The 23,409-nt window shown below is 44.6% G+C and overlaps 1 protein-coding gene across 9 annotated transcripts in view; it reads left to right on the top strand.

The window, feature by feature from the left end:
• The window catches only part of DENND1A (DENN domain containing 1A), a 263,639-nt gene that overhangs the window by 95,520 nt on the left and 144,710 nt on the right, over nucleotides 1-23,409 (top strand). For all 9 annotated transcript variants that reach the window (XM_083597233.1, XM_083597229.1, XM_083597231.1 and 6 more), the window contains exon 5: nucleotides 7,220-7,339. In XM_083597233.1, the coding sequence (XP_083453359.1) occupies nucleotides 7,220-7,339 (120 nt within the window). The remainder of the gene's footprint in view (nucleotides 1-7,219; nucleotides 7,340-23,409) is intronic.

Raw genomic sequence — 23,409 nt, 5'->3', positions numbered from 1 at the left:
CACATGGCCAGTGATGGGAAAAGCCCCTCTCTGCCTGAGACCTTGAAGAGCTCCTTCTAGCCTGAGGAGGCTGTAGTGGGCTAACTGGACCGCCATCCAATTCACTGGAAGGGGGCTTCATATATTAATGGGGAATATTTGGGGCAGCTGTGTTAGTACTAGCCGAATAGTTTGCCTGTGACCTTCTCTTTGGGAACTCTTTTTCCTGAGCTAGGAATACTGAGATGATAGTGATGATAATATAGCTGATTCACTTATTTTTGCTTCTTAACGTGCCCCATTCTGGGCCAGGTAAGCACTTTCAAATCTCTAACCCAGCTACAGAAATGATAGCAGATACCTATCAAAAAGCAAAATTCCCTTTTGCCTTGTGTATTGGTATTTCCTTATGCTGCCTTTACCCTGGATGTGGCCAAGCAAGATGTCTCAAGATGAGCTCTGCTGAGCCTTTAGGGGAAGGAAGCGAATTGCCAAGAACACCTTCCTCCTGGGCTCTGCAGCGGATATAAAGCATGGTCTTAAACCACACAACTGGTCTTCTAGTGCAAATATCTAGAAGAAGCAGATGCTCTTGCTGCCGACGACTTTTTAACAGCAGTATTTCCTCGTTCACTTGGTAGTAAATATTCACATTGTGTGAAATGGTACCCCTGCTTCTCCCGGGGGGCTCCCATCTCCTTAGACTTGCAGTAGCTAACGTCAAGAACTATTTTTGACCATAATCTAAATCTGATCTTAATCACAATCGTTCCAGAAACATGTTTTCCTCATTTCTGTGGAATTTGCATGGCATCTGCAGGGAGGAGGGTCTCCCCACCCCCACCCTTGAATAAATCATGATTATTTGCAATTCATACTTGTATTTTCCTCTGAGCATTTGTTCACCTATCATTTTTACCCCACAGGCCAGACTGAATATGTATCCAGGGGATAAATCAATATGTTCTTTATATATTTTTAAAAGCCAAAAATCTCTTTAAAAAAACAAAGTAAAACTCTACTGACATGAGGATAAGCACAGGAGTTGGGCATTTTAATAGCATCAGCCCATTCTTTAACTCACCCCAACCCTGTTTGCATAACTGGTTGATATTTTTTGTATATACAACGCAAACACACACACACACACACACACACACACACACACACTTTTGCCGGGGCTTAATTTATGCTTTGAATGCTGTACTCAATTGTTGGAACAAGCGAAATAATGAAGAAAAGAGTGCCTCTGGTGGTGTGCAGAGTCCTTTGTGTCTGCGGATGCTACAGATCTTTCATGTTAGTGTGGAAGGGGGCTCACAATAAGCTTCAGCTCCAGGACCTACCCCCTCCCCATAGAAGTCAACCACTGAATTCCTTCCCTGCCCTGTAGATACACTGGTCTTCTGCTGAATTGCCTGTGTATCTGTGCAGCTTCTTAAATAAAAAGATCCCAGTGGAAGAGGAATGTGGCAAAACCTCATGAATTTCTGTGGCAGGGCTTAGGGGTAGGGGAGTCTGATTCCATCCTCTCATCACCATTTTGTTGCCGTTGCAACTTAAAAAGACTCATACACTGGAAGCAGAAATGAGCTTTGTCAATTACTTCCCTACCTCTTCCTATGCGGATCTGAACAGCCCCAGGTTTATAACTCTGATTAAGACAATCAATTCTGGGCAGGTCCCTTTCTGGAAGGAAGCTAACATCTGTTTCTTGGCACAAGCTAAGGTGGATCTTGGGATGGAGTGAAAGGCTGAGAGGCCTTGGCGCTGGTGGAGAATTCGAACATTGGCCTGTCTCCCCCACCCCATGTTCCTTTCATCTCAGTTTCATGATTCTTTGAACTTTTAATTGAATAAAAGTATAACTAGAGATAATGCTGTAATTTTGGCAAGCATTACCCAGAGATGGTCTTGGTGAAATAATCACTGTTTGCTCTGGGAAGGGAAAAAGCCCCCCCCCCCTTCTCTGCCTACCTTCAGTGCCCTTTCTTGGCTTACTCTGGGGGCTTCCCACAATTCCCGATGGCTAATAATAATAATAATAATTTATTTGTACCCAGCACATCTGACAGGGTGCCCCTGCCACTCTGGGTGGCTTCCAGTTTTGCTATGCTCATCCTGTCCATCTCTTTTGGGTGGCCCAGCTGGAGTCCTTGCTGTTTTGTGGCTGTTTCATCATTCACAAAGGAATGGGTTATTGACAAAGGAATGGGTTATTGACAAAGTATTCCGTGATATTCTTGCGAGGAAGCTGGTAAAATGTGGGTTGAACGAGGTAACTGATAGGTGGATTGGTAGCTGGTTGACTGACCAATCCCAGAGTACTCACAAATGGTTCCTTGTCATCCTGGTAAAAAGTGACAAGTGGGGGTGGTGCAGATGGTGATGGGAGCCTTGATGTGACTGGTAAGTTTGGGAATCTGTCTCTGGGCAAGGAGAGCTGAGTGAGGTTCCTGGGGAGTCGTCAGCTGCAGCTTGGCATACGGCAGAGCAGTGAATGGTTGTGTTGTCTGGGCCCTGACTGCCTGGCCAGCAGGATATTTTCTTGGCCTGCACAATGTTGACTTCCCTGCTTAGGGAATTCCTAGATGCTGGTTTTGCAGCTCCAGCTACTAGCACAGCGCTGAACCATAGAAGAGACTGTTCCTGCCCCCGTTCCTCAGGGATCATTGAACCAGAGGTTCTCACTTGTGGAAAAGGGAGACTCAGATTTATCTTAGTGCCTTAGCAAGTTAATGAAAACCAATCTCCTTTTGTCATAAAAGTTGTGCCCGCCTCATAAATGCTCTGGTTTTAATTGTGGACCAGCGTGGCATATGTCTCTCATCCTCTAACCTTCCTCTTACTAAAGTTAAGCATTGAATCACCATAGTAACCTTGCATCCACAGACAAAGTAGAATGGCCATTGGAGAGGGTCTTTGGAGATTCCTAGCCAGAGGCCTGGCATTGAAAGCATTGCTTGTTTGTTCTCCCTTTCTGTATTGCTGGGACCTTCTCTGCTGCCTTCTCATTCTTAGGCTCCCCTTTTCTCATCTGGAGAAGACATGGCCTTTTGCCTCGGCTGTTCACAGGATTCCCACGTTGGTGAGGATGCCTCCCTAGTTCCTGATTGCATTACTTGTAGGTCCAAGCTGCATTTTAATAATAGGGAACCTGGATCTCATCATAGGTTTTAGAGAGAATTAGGGGGTTGAATTCAGAAGGGTGTTTACCTGGCCCAATCTCCTGCTGAGAGGTCTTTATGCCTGCCAGTCTCACTCTCCCGTGAATAAAGTTTCAAAGCCCAGACCCAAGGAGAGAGCAGTTGCTTTGCAGATAAGTGCCCACAGAATGAAGTGCTCTAGACATTTCATAAGGTGTCTAGCAGGCAGTACTTATCCACCCTTACAACCTCTGGTGTAAGGGTGATGCTGGGTTTGAGCCTGATCTTTCTGCAGATGGTGTACCAAGGCAGGCAGAGAGACTAGTATAATGTCATCCTATAGGGTTTTACATGAAGAGGGTTCTTGCACCAGATTCCTTAGTCTCGGCCCTTCTGCCTTCCCTATAGTTTATTTTGTTTTTCCCCCGCCCATATTACATTTTGACAGATGGAAGTTCTGAGAAAATCTTGGTTTGCAAACCTTCAAAAAGTGGGTTGAGCAATTAGACATCCCTCCCAATGGGTATAGGGACGCGGGTGGCACTGTAGGTTAAACCAGAGAACCTAGGACTTGCCGATCAGAAGGTCGGCGGTTCGAATCCCCGTGACGGGGTGAGCGCCCGTTGCTCGGTCCCTGCTCCTGCCAACCTAGCTGTTCAAAAACACGTCAAAGTGCAAGCAGATAAATAGGTACCGCTCCGGCGGGAAGGTAAACGGCACTTCTGTGTGCTGCTCTGGTTTGCCAGAAGCGGCTTAGTCACGCTGGCCACATGACCCGGAAGCTGTACGCCGGCTCCCTCAGCCAGTAAAGCGAGATGAGCACAGCAACTCCAGAGTCGGTCACGACTGGACCTAATGGTCAGGGGTCCCTTTACCTTTACCTAATGGGTATAAGGTAACCCAGGTTGAAGAATAAACAGTGTGCCACCATAAATTTATTTACAAATGCAGCAGTTAGCAAGACAACTGTATGAATGAACGGAGAGTTACTCCATGCATCAGAAAAGCTGTTGTGCAGTTTCCACAAGGAAGAAACTTCAAGGCTACTGGTTCAATTTCAGCTTAGCCACAAATCTTCCAGGTGGCCTTAGGGCAGCTGGTCACTCTCGAAGCCTCAGCCCCCTGCTTCTATGGGGATAATATTTCTGACCTAACCCTTAATGGAGTTGCGCTGAGGTTTTCTTGAAAGTAAGTATATAGCACTTTGAATGCTGAAAGTGCTCTACACATGCTAAGTATTGTTAGCCCTTGGCCTCCTTAAAGAATGATCCAGTCCTCTGCTTTGTCTCTGAGCCATGCCTGATTGTTCTGTAGGAGTGAGCTCAGGATCACAAGCCTGCAATTTGCCTGTGTGTGATGTGGCATTCACAAAAACCTGGCAAAGCATAAAGAAATTAGGCTGCATGTTATATACGTTTTTCCTCCTGTACCCCATTCTGGAAATTCATGCTTTAAGTAATAGGTTTCACACATGGTATAAAGCAAGCTGTTATTTATGAGAGAGGTATCAAGCTGCTAGCAGTAATATCCTTTACTAATTATAGTGTTAGGAAAGGAGGCTTTGTACCCCTGCTTTTAGCTTCTGGTGCCTTTCTTCCCCCTGCTCTGCTTCGGTTTTTAGCCAGAGATGTATTTTTTTTAGGGGGATTTGAGGAGTTGCTCCTATAGAGGTGAGCTCCTTTGCAAGGCAGGAGGGGGCCCAGCATTGTCAAACAATATTGTTGCATTGTTTGCTCTCTTGTAGGCAAGGCAAATGGGCACCTTGCCGCAGAGTGCAAGTTGATCATAACTTTCAGAAAAGGCGCAGATATGAACCGTGTTATCAAGATTGTTCCTTGGTGTGTGGGATGTGCTTTGGAGCAATTGTGCAGAGAGGGCGAGCTTTGGTGAAGAGCAGTCTTGCTGCTACAGCACCTCTTGGAGGAGGACTCTGGAGAGTTCAGCATTCAGGCACAATTCAAAGGAAAGGCTGCGCCTTTTTGTTAGGGCATATTCTGCGCTCCCATTTAATTTCCCCCCCTTTTGTCCCTGGAATACAGTCATTTATTTTTTTACTTGTAGTAAACTTGGGGAAATGGGTCTGAACGTTTTTGAACTGAGGTATTATTAAAAGTATAAAATGTTATCCAAACCTGGAAACACAGCATCCCCTTTGTGTGCAGTTTCCCCCCTTAAATGAATACTTTAGCTTTAAAAAAGAAGTAACCAAAAGTTCTCTCCCTGTTTCTTGAGAAAACTCAAAGCTTTCTATTCTGGACATAGAGTCTAATTTTTTTTTTTTTAAAAAAAGAGAGAGTGCTGCATAACTGTGTTGGTTGTGTTACATAGTTTGAAAGCTTCATGTAAATTTAATAATAATAATAATAATAATAATAATAATAATAATAATAATAATAATGTTATCCACCTATAATTATATACCCAAAGACCTAGGACAAACAGACCTAAAACTAGTTGTCTTCAGTTGGTGGTAATCAGCAGTATCAAATACCTGGTTACATAGAATGGAATTTAAAATCTCTCTTAAATAAGTTATATAACCTTTCTGTTAATTAACGGGAAGGCCTAGTTAGAGAGATAACATTTTTTCTTTGGGTAGTGTCTTCACATACCTGGCTGAAACTTGCAGTTTTGGCCACAACAGCCAAAAGGCTTATGCAGTTCTTCAGCTATGTTGGGTTTTCCCCTACCTAGCCAGTTTTATGGCTGGCTTTTAAAAAGATTTAGTAATTCGGAATCTCTGTTAGTGATGACATCCTTAACACAAACAAATAACTTCCCACGAAAGGTCAGACCCAAAACACTGGCCTTGTCTAGCTGAGAAGGTGTTAGATGGTATTTGCCACCAAACAAGTCTTCTGCAGAAACCCACTTATATAAAGTAGGATTGCAATGTTTGGCTGATTATGATGGACCAGGTTGAGGAAAGCTGGGTTAGATCAATCTATTAAAAACTAGGGTTGTCACCTGTTTAAAGAAGTATTAGTTAATCATCATAATCTTAATTAACTGAAGCAAAAAGCATTGTTTGACAATGCATGCATGTTGTCATAGGAGACGTCATCTTACGTATTCGCTCTGTGTTGGGGGCAGAATGCCTTTTGAAAAGTCTGCAGTGTTTCAGAAGGCCATTTGGCTTCTTTAAAATTACCTTGAGTGATTGTGCTATTTCTCAGTGGCTAATTTCCAGTGGTGGAGAGAGGTCGTGGAAGCCTATCTCTAGCAATCCCAAATTTAAGGGAAAGACACTCTGCACATGCTCAGATGCACCCTCCTATCTTTCAAACTAATTTTGGCAGAACTGACACATTGCTCTCATCTGGCTGTTGGCATACCTGTTTCCTTTACTGAAGCACTGACTGTTACCCCATGATATAAGAAGACAAAGAGGGAAAGTTTGCTGCACCCTGTAAAGAAGCCTAAATCCATTTGACTAAAACTGCCTATTTCCCCTTGTTTATCCTTGCTTCTCCCCCCCGTTTTCTCCCTTGGGTTGAATTTTAGATTGGAAGCCCCTCAGGACAGAGACCTGTCCTCTAGGGCTTGGTAAAGCAGTCGTGTGGCCGGCCCCCCAGAAGCTGCTGGGCTTCAGTCCTCATCACCCCTGAGCACTGGCCATGTGGGCTGGGGTGACACCTGGGGGCCACAGGTGCTCCATCCCAACTGTGTACAGTGATGACACTGGAGTATTAGTATTATGGCTAGTGCTGTGGTGGTTGGCCATGTGGTTCGTACTATTTATTAATAAATGTGAATCATGAAACTCTTCCTAAATTGTAAGGTTATAATCTGCAAAGAAGCCAGGGGGGAGGTGATTCAGCAAACACACGTGGGATGTTGGCTCTGCCTCAGTATCATAAATTTAAGGGATCCTTAAATTCAAAGGTTTGGGGCTGGTGCAGTTTTGGTTTTAGGTAGTACTGTACTTACCACGGTGGGTCCAGCTGAACTGGACCTTTCCCTGCCTTCCTTCTCTCAGAAGTGGCACAGAGAGAGGAAGTGCTGCTGGTTCAATGACTTAAGTCTGTTTAGATACTTGGCGTGGTTGCAATGAACAGCCCATTAATAGATTCCTTTGTTCTCCCCATTTCCAGCCTCACAGTTGGCCAAGTTGGCCAGAACTTCACTTTTGTGCTCACAGACATTGACAGCAAGCAGAGGTTTGGGTTCTGCCGCTTATCGTCGGGGGCCAAGACTTGCTTCTGTATCTTAAGGTAAGTCAGAATGCAGCCCTTCTGCTGCCGCCACTGCCTTGCTCTGGGAAGCAATGTTGACATCCTGCTTCTGTTGCTTTTAATTAACACTTTCCAGCTGTTAAGAGAATCACTTTCCTATCTGTTCCTCGGGAAGTCACTGCACTTCAGGAGATGTGTGTGTGTGCATGTGTGTGCCAGAAAACTTCTTGTGCTCCGGCGTTCTTTCTCTCCTGTTATCAGCATTTTTAATTTTTTTTGACTCAGTTGTTTCTGAGTTGATGGGAGAATCATTGCCTTGTCCCTGTGATGAACTGGCTGCGAGAGAGGACAGTTGCTGCCACAAACTGGCTGCGTAGAAGTCTGCATAGGTAATTTTTCTGTGAAGGAGTTTTGATTGGAACAAGAGAGGTATTCCTTGGGAGTCGGCACACATCATGTCATTCTCAAGCATGCCACAAGACTGTTGCTGTGTGAACAAAGGCAATCTGCATTGGCCACTTTTGTTGGCATTAATCAGGAGGGTGTTTGCCTGGCTCCCATATCCTTTGCACTCACTTCATTTTACAGGAAGACAGTTTCCCCCCCTCCTCCTTCTTCCCATGAGGAGCTTCAGTTTTTAAGAAAGAGAGAGGTATGCCCTGACTGTGGTGCACTGAGGTGCCCTGGGAAGGGTTTGGACACACTCTATTTTGGTAACATTCACATGAATAAACAGTGCAAGAGTGTATATGCATGTAAATGAGTGCTGCACATCTCAGCAATGATTGAAACAACAAACAATAACAACAACAACGTGCTTATATACACCATTTTGCCACAAGTGACCTCAAAGCTGTTTACGTAAAAATAAATCATACCATTACAAACCACAGAGCACAATTAAGATAACAGTAAAATCTCACCAATATCGAATTACAAGAACACAACATCATTACTATGAAACAACAAACCCAAGGCTCAAAAACATTCTAACCATAGCCAGCAAAACGAGAAAAAATGAGCCCGTTCTCACTGAACAGTGAGAAACATGTGACCAGCCATATGACACCAGGCGGAGGTGTTCCAGAACTGAGGCACCACGACCCTACATATTTTGCAGCGTAAATAAGCTGACCTTGTTTACAAAGACTACTAAGGGCGCAGGCTGTGTTCTGTTTTGTATCCCGGGCCCTTGCAGTGCAGCTATGTTCCTCTTGCATTAGTTTCCTCAAGAATGACCCTCGTGGCTAATTGCTCCTAAACCAGAACGGAAGCTTTTGATAAATGAAGAAGGCTCATCAAGCACTTGACCAATAATGCTTTGGTGCCTAAAGTGGAAAATCCAGATAGAAAAACCCAAATTATATCACCCGTACAGGGGCTGGGAGGAAAATAAAACCTGTCCACTGCCACTTTGCCACACATAAATGTTGCTCAAAAATATGGTGCCTCGGACAGTTTTGTGCTCTTGTGCTACTTGTGCTCTTGGACTTGGCCCCGGTCCTGAAGATGAGTTGTGGAGTTGAGCCTGGTGAGCAGCAGTTTTTCCTCCACCCACTATGTTTATCTTGGGCCAAAATCACACCTCACCAGCCCAGGCTGCCCTTGCTTGGAACTCTGGGAGGTTAGGGTATGGCTGGTTTCCTTGGGTTATTGTTTCCTTGGGTTATTGTTAAAAACAGTGATGGCTCTGGAAAGGAAGCAGGAGGTTCTCCAGGACTTCAGAGGGGATTCTCTTCCAACTACCTGGAGAGACCAGTGGGGATGGAGCCTGGGGCTTCTTGCTTGCAAGGCAGATGCTCCACCGCTGGCTATGGCCCTCCCTCTCCTCTCAAGACTCGCAGCACAGGCATAAGACCCCGCTCTCTCCTGCTGCGCTGGAAAGGAGCTACTTTTCAAAGGAGGAACTGTGGCCGCACGTAATCCCTGGGCGATTGTAAAATTTATTTTGAATAAAGTGGATGTAAGAGATCCTTGAAGGGAAATTGGTTCCATCTAAATCTTTCACTGGTCTGTCAGTTTTGTGGTTTGTTTTGAAGATGGAGTTGCTGAAAGCACCCGGCTGCTGATCTCAGTCGGCTGCTGCCGTAGCTGCATTGTCCTGGCAGCATCACTAGGGCTGGGAGGTCTCAGTGCCCCAAGGCTCCCATCTGGTAGGTTTGGTCTCCAGGTTTCTCAGAAGGTGTTTGTTGGCTGAGAAGGTGTGTCCTTTATAAGACATGAGAACGGCACGTTTCTGCATGGAGAGCATGCAAATGTTTCCAATGTTTCCTGGGCCTCTAAGAGAAGGGAATCCCATCTAACTCTGAGGGGCCCTGAGTGCTTTCAGGCACAGTCATTTTTCACATTGCTGCCCAGAAAGAATTGGTGGAAAGCTTCTCTCAGCTGATCCTGGAGATCAAAGTAGATCATTTGTAACTGTGGCTTAGCATTTATAGTTTCCTTGGCAAACCACAGTTCCCCATTTCCTTAAGGGCTGCTTCTAAGGAGTCTTGAAACTTATTCTGTGACATGCTTAAATGTTGTGTGTGGATTACTGACTTGTTCCTTTAGGTTAACGAAGGATGTTTGCTCTGCTCTGCTATCAGCAGAGGGCGCTGCAGAGCACAAAACGCATCACATCTTCTTCCCAGTCAGCTTGTCTTCTGTGATTTTGAAGTTCCAAACTATATTAAATATATCTTCCTAAAAACGTGCAATTTACCCACTGCAAGATTAAAAAAACACCACCTTTTTTTGAGAATTTAAAGGAAGAGGCATTGCAGCAAGCATGTTCTCTGAATTTAAAAGCAACTTGGCACTATTAAATCGCAATGAAAACTGAATGAGTATTCTTAATAGGAAGGTTCAAACAGAGATTCTGCTGCTTTTTCTCTCTCACTTCCTGATACAGGATATTTTTCATAGGAAGACCCTTGCATTTTATATCTTTTTATCTGTACTAAAAATGTACTTCCTTTTAATACACAACTCCTTTTTCGTCCTTCCCTGTCTCATTTTTCATTCTGTAAACCTTGTTTTGTAAAAAGTATCAATAATACCATTAGTTATTCTAAAATGGTGGTACTAATTTTTTCTTTAAAGTGCACAAAACTTACATTTGTTCCTACTGCATCTTTGTTTCCTCTGTCCCAGCTTGCTCCCTTTTATTCTCTGGTGAGAATATGAGGATTTTTATTTTATGTTTTAATAGCCACTTTACTGGATCAGGTGAACAGCGACTGTTGCCCAGCATTCTGTCTCCAGCAGTGACCTGGTAGATGTCTCCGTAGCCTGCCAGGAGGACATGCTGTGAAATGCAGCTCATGTTTTGGAGGGAGGCTGCCTCTGAATTATGATGTCCCATGTTTAACAATTATAGGAAAATAAACAGGCACCAAAGACCAGGGGCCTGTGATCCTGCAGCTTCGCTTCGCTCCAGCCAGCAGAGCCGGTGGTCAGGGATGGTGAGAGTTGCCGTTCAGTGACACCTGGAGAGCCTCAGATTCCCCACTCCTGATCTGTGCATTTTTCTAATCCTCTTTTAAAGCAGTCTTTCTTTCAGTCCTGGCAAATAATTTCTCAAGTTATTTATGCTTTGTGTGAATAAATACTCCCTCTAGTCTGTCTTCTAGTTACTTCTGATTGGTTTCATAGGATACCCCCACATTCTTGTGTTTGAAGAGATTTCCCCTCCTGTCTGCTGTCCCTACGCTTATGAACTTCTATCACAGCCCCCTCATTAAAACAGCAACACACATCTCTTCTCCATAATAAAAGACCATGAGGTCTTGAAAATCATGGAAGAATTCAGTCTTGGAATTCAGATCTGGATGAAATGTTCTGTTTGTTGATCAAGACTGCAATGATTTCTCAAGCCGTGTGTGTGTGTGTGCGCGCGCGCACGCGCGCTTTTAGCTGTTTTCTTTAGGAGTGCCATTAGCATTGAAGTGTGGGATATAAATATTAAAGCAATAAAATGATACCTGAAGCAAGAGTTTGTTGAGTTTGTTTAAAGTTTTTGTTGTGGTGATGACTGGATTGTGTTTAGTAGTATGTACATGTGTCTTGCACAAACTAATATTGGTTGTTTTCAGAGCCGGCTAAAATGACCCTTTTTAGTCAGACGTTTAATGTCCTGGGTTTTTGATGCATTAGGCTCTGGTTTTTGTAGTAAGGAGGAGCAGAGTTCATCCTGATTTTTTTATTTTGTGTTAAGGTTTTTATTGGAATTGCTGTGTCTATAGTTTATGTTTGGTGTACCCCACTCTGGTTTATATGTGTGTAGTGCATGACCATCTATCTCTTTGAAGAGAGCCTGCATCTGCGTGTCACGGCAAGCCACTTGCTTCACCCCTCCCTGCTCATCCCTGGCTTTAATATTAAGCCTGAAATGGTTACTGAGGTTTGTTTTGCTCCCCGAAGCCCACAGTATGCATCCAAGGTATGTTCTTGTCTTACTTTCTGGTGCAACTGGACTTCTCCGCGATCCTTACCCTCTGCAGGGAAGTGGGACCGAATCGGATGGTCCGCCCCGCCACTTAATGGATCCAAATGGTTTCCAGAGAGTGGTAGGGGATGCTTTATCCCATGTTGATGGCCTTTCAGCTGATTCCCTGGTGGCCTGCTGGAATGAGAAGTTAACCAGGACTATTGACTGTCTGGCTCCGAAGCACCCTCTCTGATTGCATGGAGCTCCAGTTTCCCCCAGAGCTGTGGGCGATGACACAATCGTTGAGATGGCTGGAGTGCCAGTGGCGGAAAACTTACTCTGAATCTGACCGGACACGGGTTAGAGCTCAACGTTGAGCCTACCAAGTGGCGATAGTGATGGCGAAGAGGACCTTCTTCGCCGCCTCTGTTGCATCTGCAGAAAATAGCAGCAGGAGACTCTTTTAGGTGGTTTGCAATTTAATGCAACCACCTTTGCCATTGGGACCTGGTAAGGACCCCTAGATCTCTTTATCCACCTAGTTCAGAAAGTGGTGGTGTGGGATGAGTGTTGAGACCCCTGGGCTCTCACTTGTGGGGTGCCTCAGGGTTCTGTCCTTCCCCCCATGCTTTTTAACATCTACATTCAGCTGCTGGGAGAGATCATCAGGGGTTTTGGGCTGGGCGTTCATCAGTATGCGGATATACCCAGCTCTACCTCTCTTTCAAATCGGACTCAGTGAAGGCAGTGAAGGTCCAGTGTGAGTGTCTGGAGGCAGTTGGAGGATGGATGGCGGCTAACAGATTGAGGTTGAATCCTGACAAGACAGAAGTACTGTTTTGGGGGGACAGGGGTGAGTGGGGCACTCTCTGGTCCTGAATGGGGTAACTGTGCCCCTGAAGGACCAGGTGTACAACCTGGGAGTAATTTTGGACTCACAGCTGTCCATGGAGGCGCAGGTCAATTCTACCAGCTCCATCTAGTACGCAGGTTGAGACACTACCTGCCCGCGCACTGTCTCACCAGAGTGGTACATGCTGTGGTTATCTCCCACTTAGACCATTGCAGTACGCTCTACATGGGGCTACCCTTGAAGGTGACCCAGAAACTATAACCCAGAATGTGGCAGCTAGACTGGTGACTGGGAGCGGCTGCCGAGTCCACATAACACAAGTCTTGAAAGATCTATATTGGCTCCTAGTACGTTTCCAAGCATAATTCAGAGTGTTGGTGCTGACCTTTAAAGCCCTCGGGCCAGTATACCTGAAGGAGCGTCTCCACCCCTATCATTCAGCCCGGACACTGAGGTCCAGCACCGAGGCCCTTCTGGCGGTTCCTTCACTGTGAGAAGTGAGGTTACAGGGAACTTGGCAGAGGGCCTTTTCGGTAGTGATGCCTGCCCTGTGGTATGCCCTCCCACCAGATGTCAAAGAGAAAAATAACTACCAAACTTTTAGAAGACATCTGAAGGCCGTCCTGTTTAGGGAAGCTTTTAATGTTTGATGTTTTATCGTGTTTTTAATATTCTGTTGGGAACCGCCCAGAGTGGCTGGGGAAACCCAGCCAGAATAGCGGGGTATAAATAATATGTTGTTGTTGTCATTATTTATTACTGCTACTACTGATTGTAGTTCATTGCAGTGAAATAAACCACAGTGCCTTGTTCTGATATAAGGCTAAACTAGAAATTGCACTTTGTGTTCTGAAGGGCGAGTAAACAGCAGAGATAGGCATGTTCACGGCAAACCATTAACTATAGTTTATCTCATGATGTGTGAAGCTGGCCAGAAAGCACTGTTCTAGAAGAGCAGAGGTTTAAAAACAGCACCAGTGGCAGGGCACCTGATTTTTAAATAAATACCAGATACAAGCAGCCCTCTGTTTGGAGGTGTTTGAGATGGGAAGAAATCCCCACTACGACTGTGGCAAAGTTGTGCTTTTGACCTGTGAGGTGAACTAGAAGGCTCATAAACGTGCCAAGTATTGGATGCCCTTCTGTATCCCGTGGAAGCGAAAAGGAATAATAAAACATTTTGCTTGCTAACTCCTGTATGGAAACCTTGCCTTTCCCTTTCCCATGGAGAAGAATTGGGTGTTTAAAGGCCTGCTGAAATTGCAGCAGGTGATGCCCCTTCAGCTTTGCTCTGGCAACGCATGGGTCCGTCTTTCCCTCCCGCAACAGGGGCTGGCGAGTGGCAAGGGGCTGCTGGGTGAGGCAGGGGGCTGTGGCATAGTGTCGTGGGCATGAATATGCGCTGCATGGGTCCACAGAAGACGTTGCAGGCAGATTTGAAAAATTACAGATAACGGAAGCTTTCGTTGTGGAATCGCCAGCCACATTCCCAGCCCTGAAAAACAGAGTCGCTGAGGGGCCTCCCATTGGCTTTCAGCAGACCTGACAGGCAAAAATAAAATAAAAAAAGAGGAGGGAGCCCCTTCATGTATGTTGATGTTGAGACGGACTTGTTAAAAATGCACATGGGAACTGTGTAGCTGCAGTTGGCTTCAGGGAAAAATCTTTTATTACTAGGTGGATAAAGTTTGTTTTGTATTGACCACGCACTATAAGAAACTCTGTTTTGCTTTGACACGTATAAATAATATTGCCTAAGTTAGAGGTTTTCTTCCCTTCTTGCTTGATTTAGGTTGAATTAATTTGTTCCTCTCTTGTTTTCAAATCCAGCTCAGATAGTTGTAATTCATGAAGGAGGAACAGTCTCTGGACTGAGGACATAAACAATGTTTTCCTTGGTCTGAGACTTTCTTAAATTTCTCTTGCCACAAGCACCCCTCCCTCCCCACCCCACCCAATCTTTGGAAATATTTCCATTGTTTGTTGCAAGAAACTGGTCAGCCATTGAGAGCAGTGAGGAAAATCCTTTGTTAAATAGAAGAAGAGCCTCACAAGTGAACTACAAGCCATGGCTGTTTTGTTTTCATTATTCCTCCTTGAAGGGATGTGTTGTGAAATATGCAGCTCTGAAATGTTTGAGGTGAAACCAGAAAGGCACCTCAGCACTGTATTTGAATGTTGAAGCAGACTTTGAAAAGATAAAATAATGTATAATGTAAATTGAAAGGAAATAAACTTACCAAAATAAGTCCAGTTACAGAAAGGTAGCCGTGTTGGTCTGCCATAGTCAAAACAAAAAAAAAATTTTCTTTCCAGTAGCACCTTAAAGACCAACTAAGTTAGTTCTTGGTATGAGCTTTCGTGTGCATGCACACTTCGTCTGTGTATCTGACGAAGTGTGCATGCACACGAAAGCTCATACCAAGAACTAACTTAGTTGGTCTTTAAGGTGCTACTGGAAAGAAAATTTTTTTTTTGTTTTTACCAAAATAAGTGTTTGAGGTTATGAATATGCTGTAATTTTGGCCTGGGATTTTTGTTTACTTGATCTGTGCAGGGAAATCAAAGATAAGTCTCTCTCTCCCTCCCCCAACCCTTTTAAATGGTGGTTGTGGTGGGAATGAGAAAAACTGAATTTTAAATTGTTGGAAGGTGTAAGGACATTTCTCAGTTTCAATCAGCAGTTGCAGAAAATGCCCTCTGAGCCATCGTTTGATTTGAAATCCGTTGCTATACTTGATGCAAAAGGAATATTTGTTAACCAATTCCAAGTTCAAGGGATAATTTATGGGTTTTAATCCATGCTGTTTCTGAGCGAGCGTCTCTGAAGTCAACTTCTCGGTGTTCCGTGTGTGCTCTGAATTATTCTGAAGCCCCTTTATTCATCCAGCATTTTTAACCAAGTCTCTTATTGTTTCCAATAACTAGCTAGAAATAACTGTTGTGCCCCCGCATACCTAGTTTATCTAAGGGGGGAGAAAATACTTAAGATATAGTTATTTGTGAAAATGTTTCATTTTTTGCTTAAACCAAACCCAAGCTTCCTTTGACTTTCATTTATAAATAACAAATCTATAAGAAACCTACATATCTCTATGTCAACATTAATCTCTCCTAGGATAGCAAGACTTTATTTTTGTGTATATGGAGATTTACCTCTTCCTAATGCAGATTCTAAAGCTTACTTTAATAAAAGCCAGTACAGTGGTACCTCGGTTTAAGAGCAGTCCTGTTTATGAACTATTCAGTTTACGAACTCCACAAAACCGGAAATAGTCTCTTGGTTTGCGAACTTTACCTGGGTCTAAGAACAAATTGCGGACAATGGAAGGGCACTGGCGGCTTTCCTCGTTAGGGAAAGCGCGCCTCAGTTTAAGAACGGTTTCGGTTTAAGAACGGACTTCCAGAACGGATTAAGTTCGTAAACCGAGGTACCACTGTATGTTCATATTTAGCTGGGGGCTGGAACGCTGGTATAAGATTAGATTCTGTACTCATAGTTTGCTTTTCATATGGTTCTTGCTTTCCCCCCTCTGTGTCAAGATGTTCTCCAAACCATTAATTGCTTGTGTGTGTGTGAAACCTGGGTTTCCTATTTACCCCAGCCACTACTATTTTCTGCCCCTACCCCCTGCTAAATGGGCACATATAGTGTTATAAACTGAATCTTGTCAATCAGCTAATATGTTGGTATGCCTGGCTTCATGCAATTTTGCACAGCTTTTTCAGCACTAACTTCCCACACCTCCAGTAGCAAAGGCAGCAGAGTAAAAAATGTCTGGGATGTTTTGGGGATGAAGTGAAGAAATACACAAAGAGAACTGGGGCTCTTGCTTGTGCTTCCAAATAACTTGTTTAGTTGTTATTAGCTTCTGGAATAGCATCTGTTTCTCTTGCCCTTTTATTTTATTTTAAATATATGACTTACTTTATAACTAACAAATTTAAAATAGACAGTTTAGCATATAAGCCAAAACACAGTCCGAATGCACACCTTCCAGGGTACAAAATGTGTGAACGATTCTCCGCTAATTCATTCTCACACAACATCCCCATAAGGCAGGGCAAAGACTTTTGTATTGCCTAAGGCCACCACCCTCTGAGCATGGGCAGGAGGTGGAGTGGGGAATTGCACACAAGTTTCCCACATCCGCATCAAAGGGCAACCATTTTGCAATGCACTAACAGTGTGACCCGAATGCAGGTTTATTTCCTGTGGGGTAGAATTGCCCTAATATTCAATGGAGCTCCAGAGCTGGGTTTGTCTCCCATGTAATAATGTTTCATTGGTTCCAGGTAGAATTGTGTGTGCTTGACTGTTGCAAAGTTGTTTTTAACCTCACAAGAAAAGAATGGCTGATCAACATCCTGAAAAACAGACACTAAAAAAGGGTAGTTCATTGAAACTTACCTTAGCTGAAAAGTGGGCTCAGTTTATTTGCTGTTGGAATAACATTTGTTGGATGTGAATGATTGGAAATATGTGATTTTTGTACATTTGAATTTTGGTCTCTTCGTGTTTGAGCTACACAAGCGAGCTTGCGAGCATGAATGTGCACACTCACACACAGAATTTTCCCCAAAACCAGTTGCTGAGGATAACCAAGCAGTGTTGGCATAAGAGAGAGCTCAGCCTTGGCTGGCCATCTGTCTTGGGGTGATATCTCTTATGTCAGGGTTGCGTGGTCACCCTTCTTGCAGCACTATTCAAGCTATTGGAAAGGGGGGAGGGCTTGCCTCTTCGATTTGCAAGGGCGCTCTTATTCCAAGGAAAACTCTGTCCTAATTGCCTGGCTCTGCTAGGGATAGAAGTCTTGTGGTAAGCGGCGGGCAGGCCAGGAGAGCCTTTGGGAGTTAAAACTGGGCCACAGTAACAGGAAGCAAGAGTGTCACACCCTTTCTGGTCCTCAGTCTTTTCTATATTGTCTAGGAAACTTTTATATTCTGTTTATTTATTTAACAACATTTTTTGTTGTTCCTGCCAATCAGTAATAAAACCATACATTTTTACTCCACAGAATATTGAAGTATAACATGAACATCATATCAGAATGGTTAGAATCAGAATTAAACTAGAATTAAAACAGCAACAGTGTCCATCATGTTAAGAAAGAAGCACTAAAACATGTTTTTAAAACTGAAACTTCAAAGGCACAAAAACCAGTACAGTGGTACCTCAGGTTAAGTACTTAATTTGTTCCGGAGGTCCGTTCTTAGCCTGAAACTGTTCTTAACCTGAAGCACCACTTTAGCTAATGGGGCCTCCTGCTTTCGTGCCGCCGGAGCAGGATTTCTGTTCTCATCCTGAAGCAAAGTTCTTAACCTGAAGCACTATTTCTGGGTTAGCGGAGTCTGTAACCTGAAGCGTATCTAACCTGAGGTGCCACTGTAAAGGGAATCCTTTCCACAACCACTGAATAGGCTGACTCCCAGTAGCTCACTTGCCTCACCTCACTTAGCAGGAGAATCTGTGGAAAACCTTCTGAAGGTGATTCTTGGGTCTGGGTAGAGACCTACGGAGCAAACCACCAGTGCCTTCAAGTAACCCAGGCCCAAGCCTGTTAGGAAGGTGTGGAGAACCTTTGGTGCCCCAGATGCTGCTGAACTTCAACTCCCATCAGACCCACCAAGCACGACCAGTGGTCAGAATTGTGGGAGTTGTAGTCCAGTAACACTTGGAAGGCAATAGGTTCCCCATCCCTGTTTCAGGGCTTTAAAGGGCAAAACCAGAGCAAAAGATCCGTTCTGAACAAGGCAGAGTTGTGACGCACAGGAAACTCCGCTTTCTCCCGCCTCCGCCATGTACAGCAATCCAATCTTGCATTTGGCAACAACTGACTTATGCTTCTGTATTTTACATGGGACCTGCTTTAAATTAGTAATTAGAGCATGTTGAACACAACTGGAATGAATGGCATGCGCACAGATGGTTTTGGCCAATAAGGGAGCAAGATTAAATTGAAAAATTAGCAGTACTGGTGTTCAAGCCTGCCTCATTTGACTCAGAAACTCCTTCCTTGAGATGTGTGAGGGCAGGCTGAAGATAGAGGTGAAAAGAGCTCTTGGCACTTGGTCAAAGAGATGGTATTTATAGTTTATAGTTACTTCATGTGTTCCAGGCCTGAGCCTTGATGACTCCTGACTACAGTTATAACCTAGTGGATGTTCAGAATGGAAGTAGTGTTTTCTTCCTGGGGCAGCTGAAAGCATTGTGGAGCGTGGTGTCAGGGTGGGGACTGAAGAAATAATTCCTGGCTCTGGTGTTTCTTGAGAATCATTTTTGAAATTTACCATCTGGCCCCTGGACCTGAAATGGAAAACATATAGCCATTTTAAATCAAATGTGTGGGTCTGCAAAGTCTCCAGTAGCTGAATTTCACAATTCTGGATTTAAAAGGACCTGGTCTGCAAAAGTGGCTAACAGTGGGAAGACAATTTAACTGCCTGAGCTTGGTTCCTCTTAGCATTATCTGAAGCTTCTTGCTTTATTTTTCTTATGTGGTTGGATGCAATCTCTGTCTTTCATCCATTTATGTTGTGGAAAGAACAGGAGTGGTTGATTGTGATTGTGTATATGTTCTCTCTCTCTCTCTCTCTCTCTCTCTCTCTCTCTCTATGTTCTGTGGGCAACTGAGAGTTCTTTTTTAATTGAGCAGAAACATGTGGAAGGATCAGGAATATCTTGAAGGATTATGGTGGGGGGATTTCAAATTTGTACTTCTTACAGCTTGTAGCTGGAGCAGGTTTTGCTGGGAATAAATGTTAGTTAGCATGACCTGTGACCTTCAGAACTGTTGACATGGATTTCAGCCAGAAACTAGCCACAGAACTCCTTTGTTCAGCTCATTCATAGCTCCTTGAAAACTCCCAGTCAGTGCAAGTTGCCAGCTCAAAGGCAAGGAAAGCACAGCCCCCTTTTTCCCATGCTTTGGAAACAGCGGACGCCCCCTTCAACGGCAAGGCTTTTTTAATAGGACTCTGCGGCCCAAACACGATCAGAATTGACAGCTTCCTGGCCTAGCCTTGCCAACTGGCTGGGCACCGAGGCACAGGGGAACAAACAGCTTTGGGGGCCCATAGTTTGTGTGTGTGTACACACACATCAGATAAAACGTAACTTTCCTGTACTGCAATATCACTCTGTGCTGCAAGATGGGGGAGGGCAGTGGGGGGACCCTGGTGAGAAGACAGTTTGAGCCCCCTCAAAAGGACAGCTTTGAACTATACCACAGGTGTTTTTGATGGTTGAGGGGGTTACAGGCCCCCTCCCACACCTTCTTCCTCAGGGGCACCCCGCCCCTTAACTTGTTCGTTTGTTTTCCTCTCCGCCGCCCGAAAAACAGGGAGGTTAAGAAGTTAGAAATCCTGAAATCTCCTAGCTTTTGTGCTGTAAGAGAGATACAAATAATTGCATGCATGCATTATAACAACGCTGCTACCAAAGCCTTGCTGTGCTGTGCTTAGATGAGCGGTGCGGCTATTAAGAGATGCAGCCATTGGATAGATCCTGCCAGTATGACTGGCAAGAGCTAGACGAGCGCTGGAAAAATATCCCAGGCACCAGGCTCCTGGGCAGAGAGTGTTGCTGCCTAAGAAGTTCCCTTTGGCCTTTCAGCCCTAGGCATCCTGTTTTACTTCCCCCTTCTCACTTTGCTTCCTACTTTCGGTTGGCAAAAGTAAGTTGCACATTTTCTCTGGGCACTGTTCAGACTCAGTGAGATATGCTGATGGAAAGCATTTTGGCATGAACCCACACTAGAAATTGTGACAGCATGGACCTCTTCAGAACAAAGGTAAGGCAGATTATTACTATTTGTATTATTAGATTTATTGATGATGACAACAACAGCAGCAGCAGCAGTGCTTGTTACTTTACATCAAAACCAATTTAAAATATTCAGTAAAATAAACCCACAGCTATACAGATAAAAAGCAGGACTCACAGATCACACACCACTAAAAAGGGGCCACAGCGCCACCCTTTGAATTAAAGGCCAAAAGCCCAGGTAAAAAGAAAAAACTTTGCCCACTGCCTAGAAATAGATAGAGATTGTTTGCTTCCCAGGGGAGAGCATTCCGCAAGTGAGTTGCTACCACTGAAAAGGCCCCGTCTTGTGCTGCCCCCTTCTGAGTCTCCCAGGGAGGGTCCTCTTGAAGAAGGGGCTCAGGTGATGTTTGCATGGCCTGGGTTGGTTTGTGTGGGAAGAGGTTCTGAGCTGCGTGGGGCTTTATGGGTCAAAAGCCAGCACTTTGAATTGAGCCTGGAAGCTAATTGGTAGCAAGGGCATTTGTGCCAGAAATTAAGTACATCTGCAAATGCAATGTCCACTGAGTCTCTCTCTTAATGAGGCATTTGCTTCCTAGGAGTTCACATCAGCAATGTTACCTGGACTGAGACTTTACCAGCAGCACCTCAGATCCTGTCCTGGGCAAACAGCCGCTGGTCTACTCACACACATCCCAGACGTGAAGTGCATGTTGGAGCAGGCTGTGCAGAATCCTTTACCTCAGGTTTATAATAGCTGCATTTTGGTGGCAGTTCTTGCTGAAGTCATCTTTGCTGCCTTCAGTTCTTCCCGTGAAAGCAGCAGTGGGCTCTCGCCTGTCTCCTCACAGTCCCTTCCGCAGCAGCCAGTGCTGACTTTGAGGATAAGCAGAATTCCTTCCTAATAAAACCCTGTTTTCAGCCAGATGCGTTTGGCAAGGGACACAGCAAGCGGGCGTCAGCTGGCTTTGCAGTGTCACCAGTGGCTTATTTTATTATTTTTAAAAATAATTGCCCAAGTTATTGTTGTTGTCTTAAATACTGTCAAGTCTTGTTAATCCAGCCTCCTAAACCATCAGCAACCAATTCTGGGTAGTGCTTTATCACTTCTGCTTTCATCCAAAAGGGGTTTAAAGATGCGCTTGTGGCTTCATATATAAACCCCTTCATCACTCCAGAGCCTGGAAGGCCTGGTTCACTGCCTTGCTTTTAATGCAGAGTGGTACTTCATGTGGCAATAGAGCAAATCCACACCTCCCTTTCAGCTTTTAAACATTTTTTCTGCTTCTGTTTAGACTGTCATCTGTCGCAGGGTCGTACTTTCACCTGGGTCAGGAGTGAGATACTGAGGGAGCTGTGGCAGCAGACAGACTGAGCTCTGAATCAGGAAGTGTGGCCTTAATGCCCCAGCCTTTAATAATCCTAACCACAAGCTGGTGAAGTACCGTAGTGTAATTATCAAAGTGTCACTGATTCCTCCCCCCCTTAAATTTATTAGCTTCTTTGAATATTCTGTATATAAAAGTTGGGTGTATAGGAACAAGCTGTATGAAAATGGTTGAAATAATTGTTGGATTGGATTTATTGAGGAGACTAAAATGTTTTGAGGCTTTGGTGTGGGTCGAGCTAAGATGAAGGGGTGGGTGGGCACTGGGTGAACGGCTTCTGCTGAAATTGCTGTTTTAGCGCTCTTAGAAAAGTGCCATCCCTAGAGGAGGGGACGTACTTGCATGTCCCCCAAAACTACATTTTAGGGTGTGTCCCTATGCTGGAATGAGGCTTTTCACAAAGAAGAGTGATGTTTTGAGTGTGCATCCAGTTGAGTGCACTGATCTCTCCCTCCCTCTCTCCTGGGTGTCTCAGTTGATTGCTGCAGATCAAATGAGGGTTGTGCAGCCAAGTGAGAGCCGCTAATATTTATCGGGTTAGCAAATGGGCAAAAGAAAGGCGGTTAAGCTTAGAAAAGGAGAGAGCTCAACAGGTTGCAGACCTCTTTCTGGCACTGGATGCCTATTTTAAAAGGCCAGTCTATGACCAGTTGTTTTATTCATTTGGATTTGCATCCTGCCAAGTTTGACCCAGAATAGGATTTCAAGGCAACTCTCATGATGATAATCTAAAACATGGTTGGGGAACACCTGTGGCCCTCCAGGTGTTCCTGGAACTCCCGTCAGCCTCAGCCAGTGTGGCCAATGGTCAGGATTGATGGGAGTTGTAGTCCAGCAATATCTGGAGAGCCACAGGTTCCTCATGCCCAATCTAGCTAAAATAGACTTAGTTAAGATCAAAGCTGCATACTTTATAGCTGGAATACAGTCCTTGTAAAACACGTGTCCTTCAAGGAGTCTGTGCTTGGCTTCTCTTGAAGGAGCATCCATTGGGAGGGACAATTTGTAGGCCCAGTTTACCCTGGCCTCTGCTTTCCTCGTTTTCCTCTGTTGTTACGGTTGCACCTGCTACTAGTACAGCACTTTTATGGTGCACTTAGTTCTGTCACCTATGAATTTGTTTACCCATGGCTACTTGGCACAATGGCTATATACCGCCTTGGGCATATATTCCAGTTGCTAGGAACAACAAGGGGAGGGAGAGAGAAGAACTCTGGGCAAAATGGGCCCAGAAGATGGGCTCTTATGTTCTCCCTCCCTCCAGGAAGGATGGCTGGGGGTGGGGGGCTGAATCTGTATCTCCTTGATCCTTGCCAAATACTCTGACTGCTGTACCACACTGCTGTTGTTGCCTCTTGTGTGTTGAACTTTAGACTGTAAGATTCCTGGGGCAGAGGCCTGTGTCTTGTACTTTGAAAACTGTCATGCAAATCAACCATGCTATATAACATTAGCTCCTTGCTTGCAGACTTCTCCCTGAAAAGATAAAATGAGGAAAAGTCCTTACATTGTGAGGCAAGCTGGCTGCCCCCTGTCCTGCTGTCCTGGGGAGGTCATGTATGTGTTTTGACTCTTGCTGCCATGAAACGTGACTATAAAGCAGTTTTGAGAACATGCAAAAGCAGGGTATAAATTTGGTATGCAAAGCATGCCATGGTGCACCCTGAGAGCCTGTTGCCTAGGCCAGAATTG

This window comes from Podarcis filfolensis, assembly GCF_964270895.1.
Source record: "Podarcis filfolensis genome assembly, chromosome: Z".
In the NCBI taxonomy this organism is placed as follows: Eukaryota; Metazoa; Chordata; class Lepidosauria; order Squamata; family Lacertidae; genus Podarcis; species Podarcis filfolensis.
This window is presented reverse-complemented; position numbering and strand designations above follow the sequence as displayed.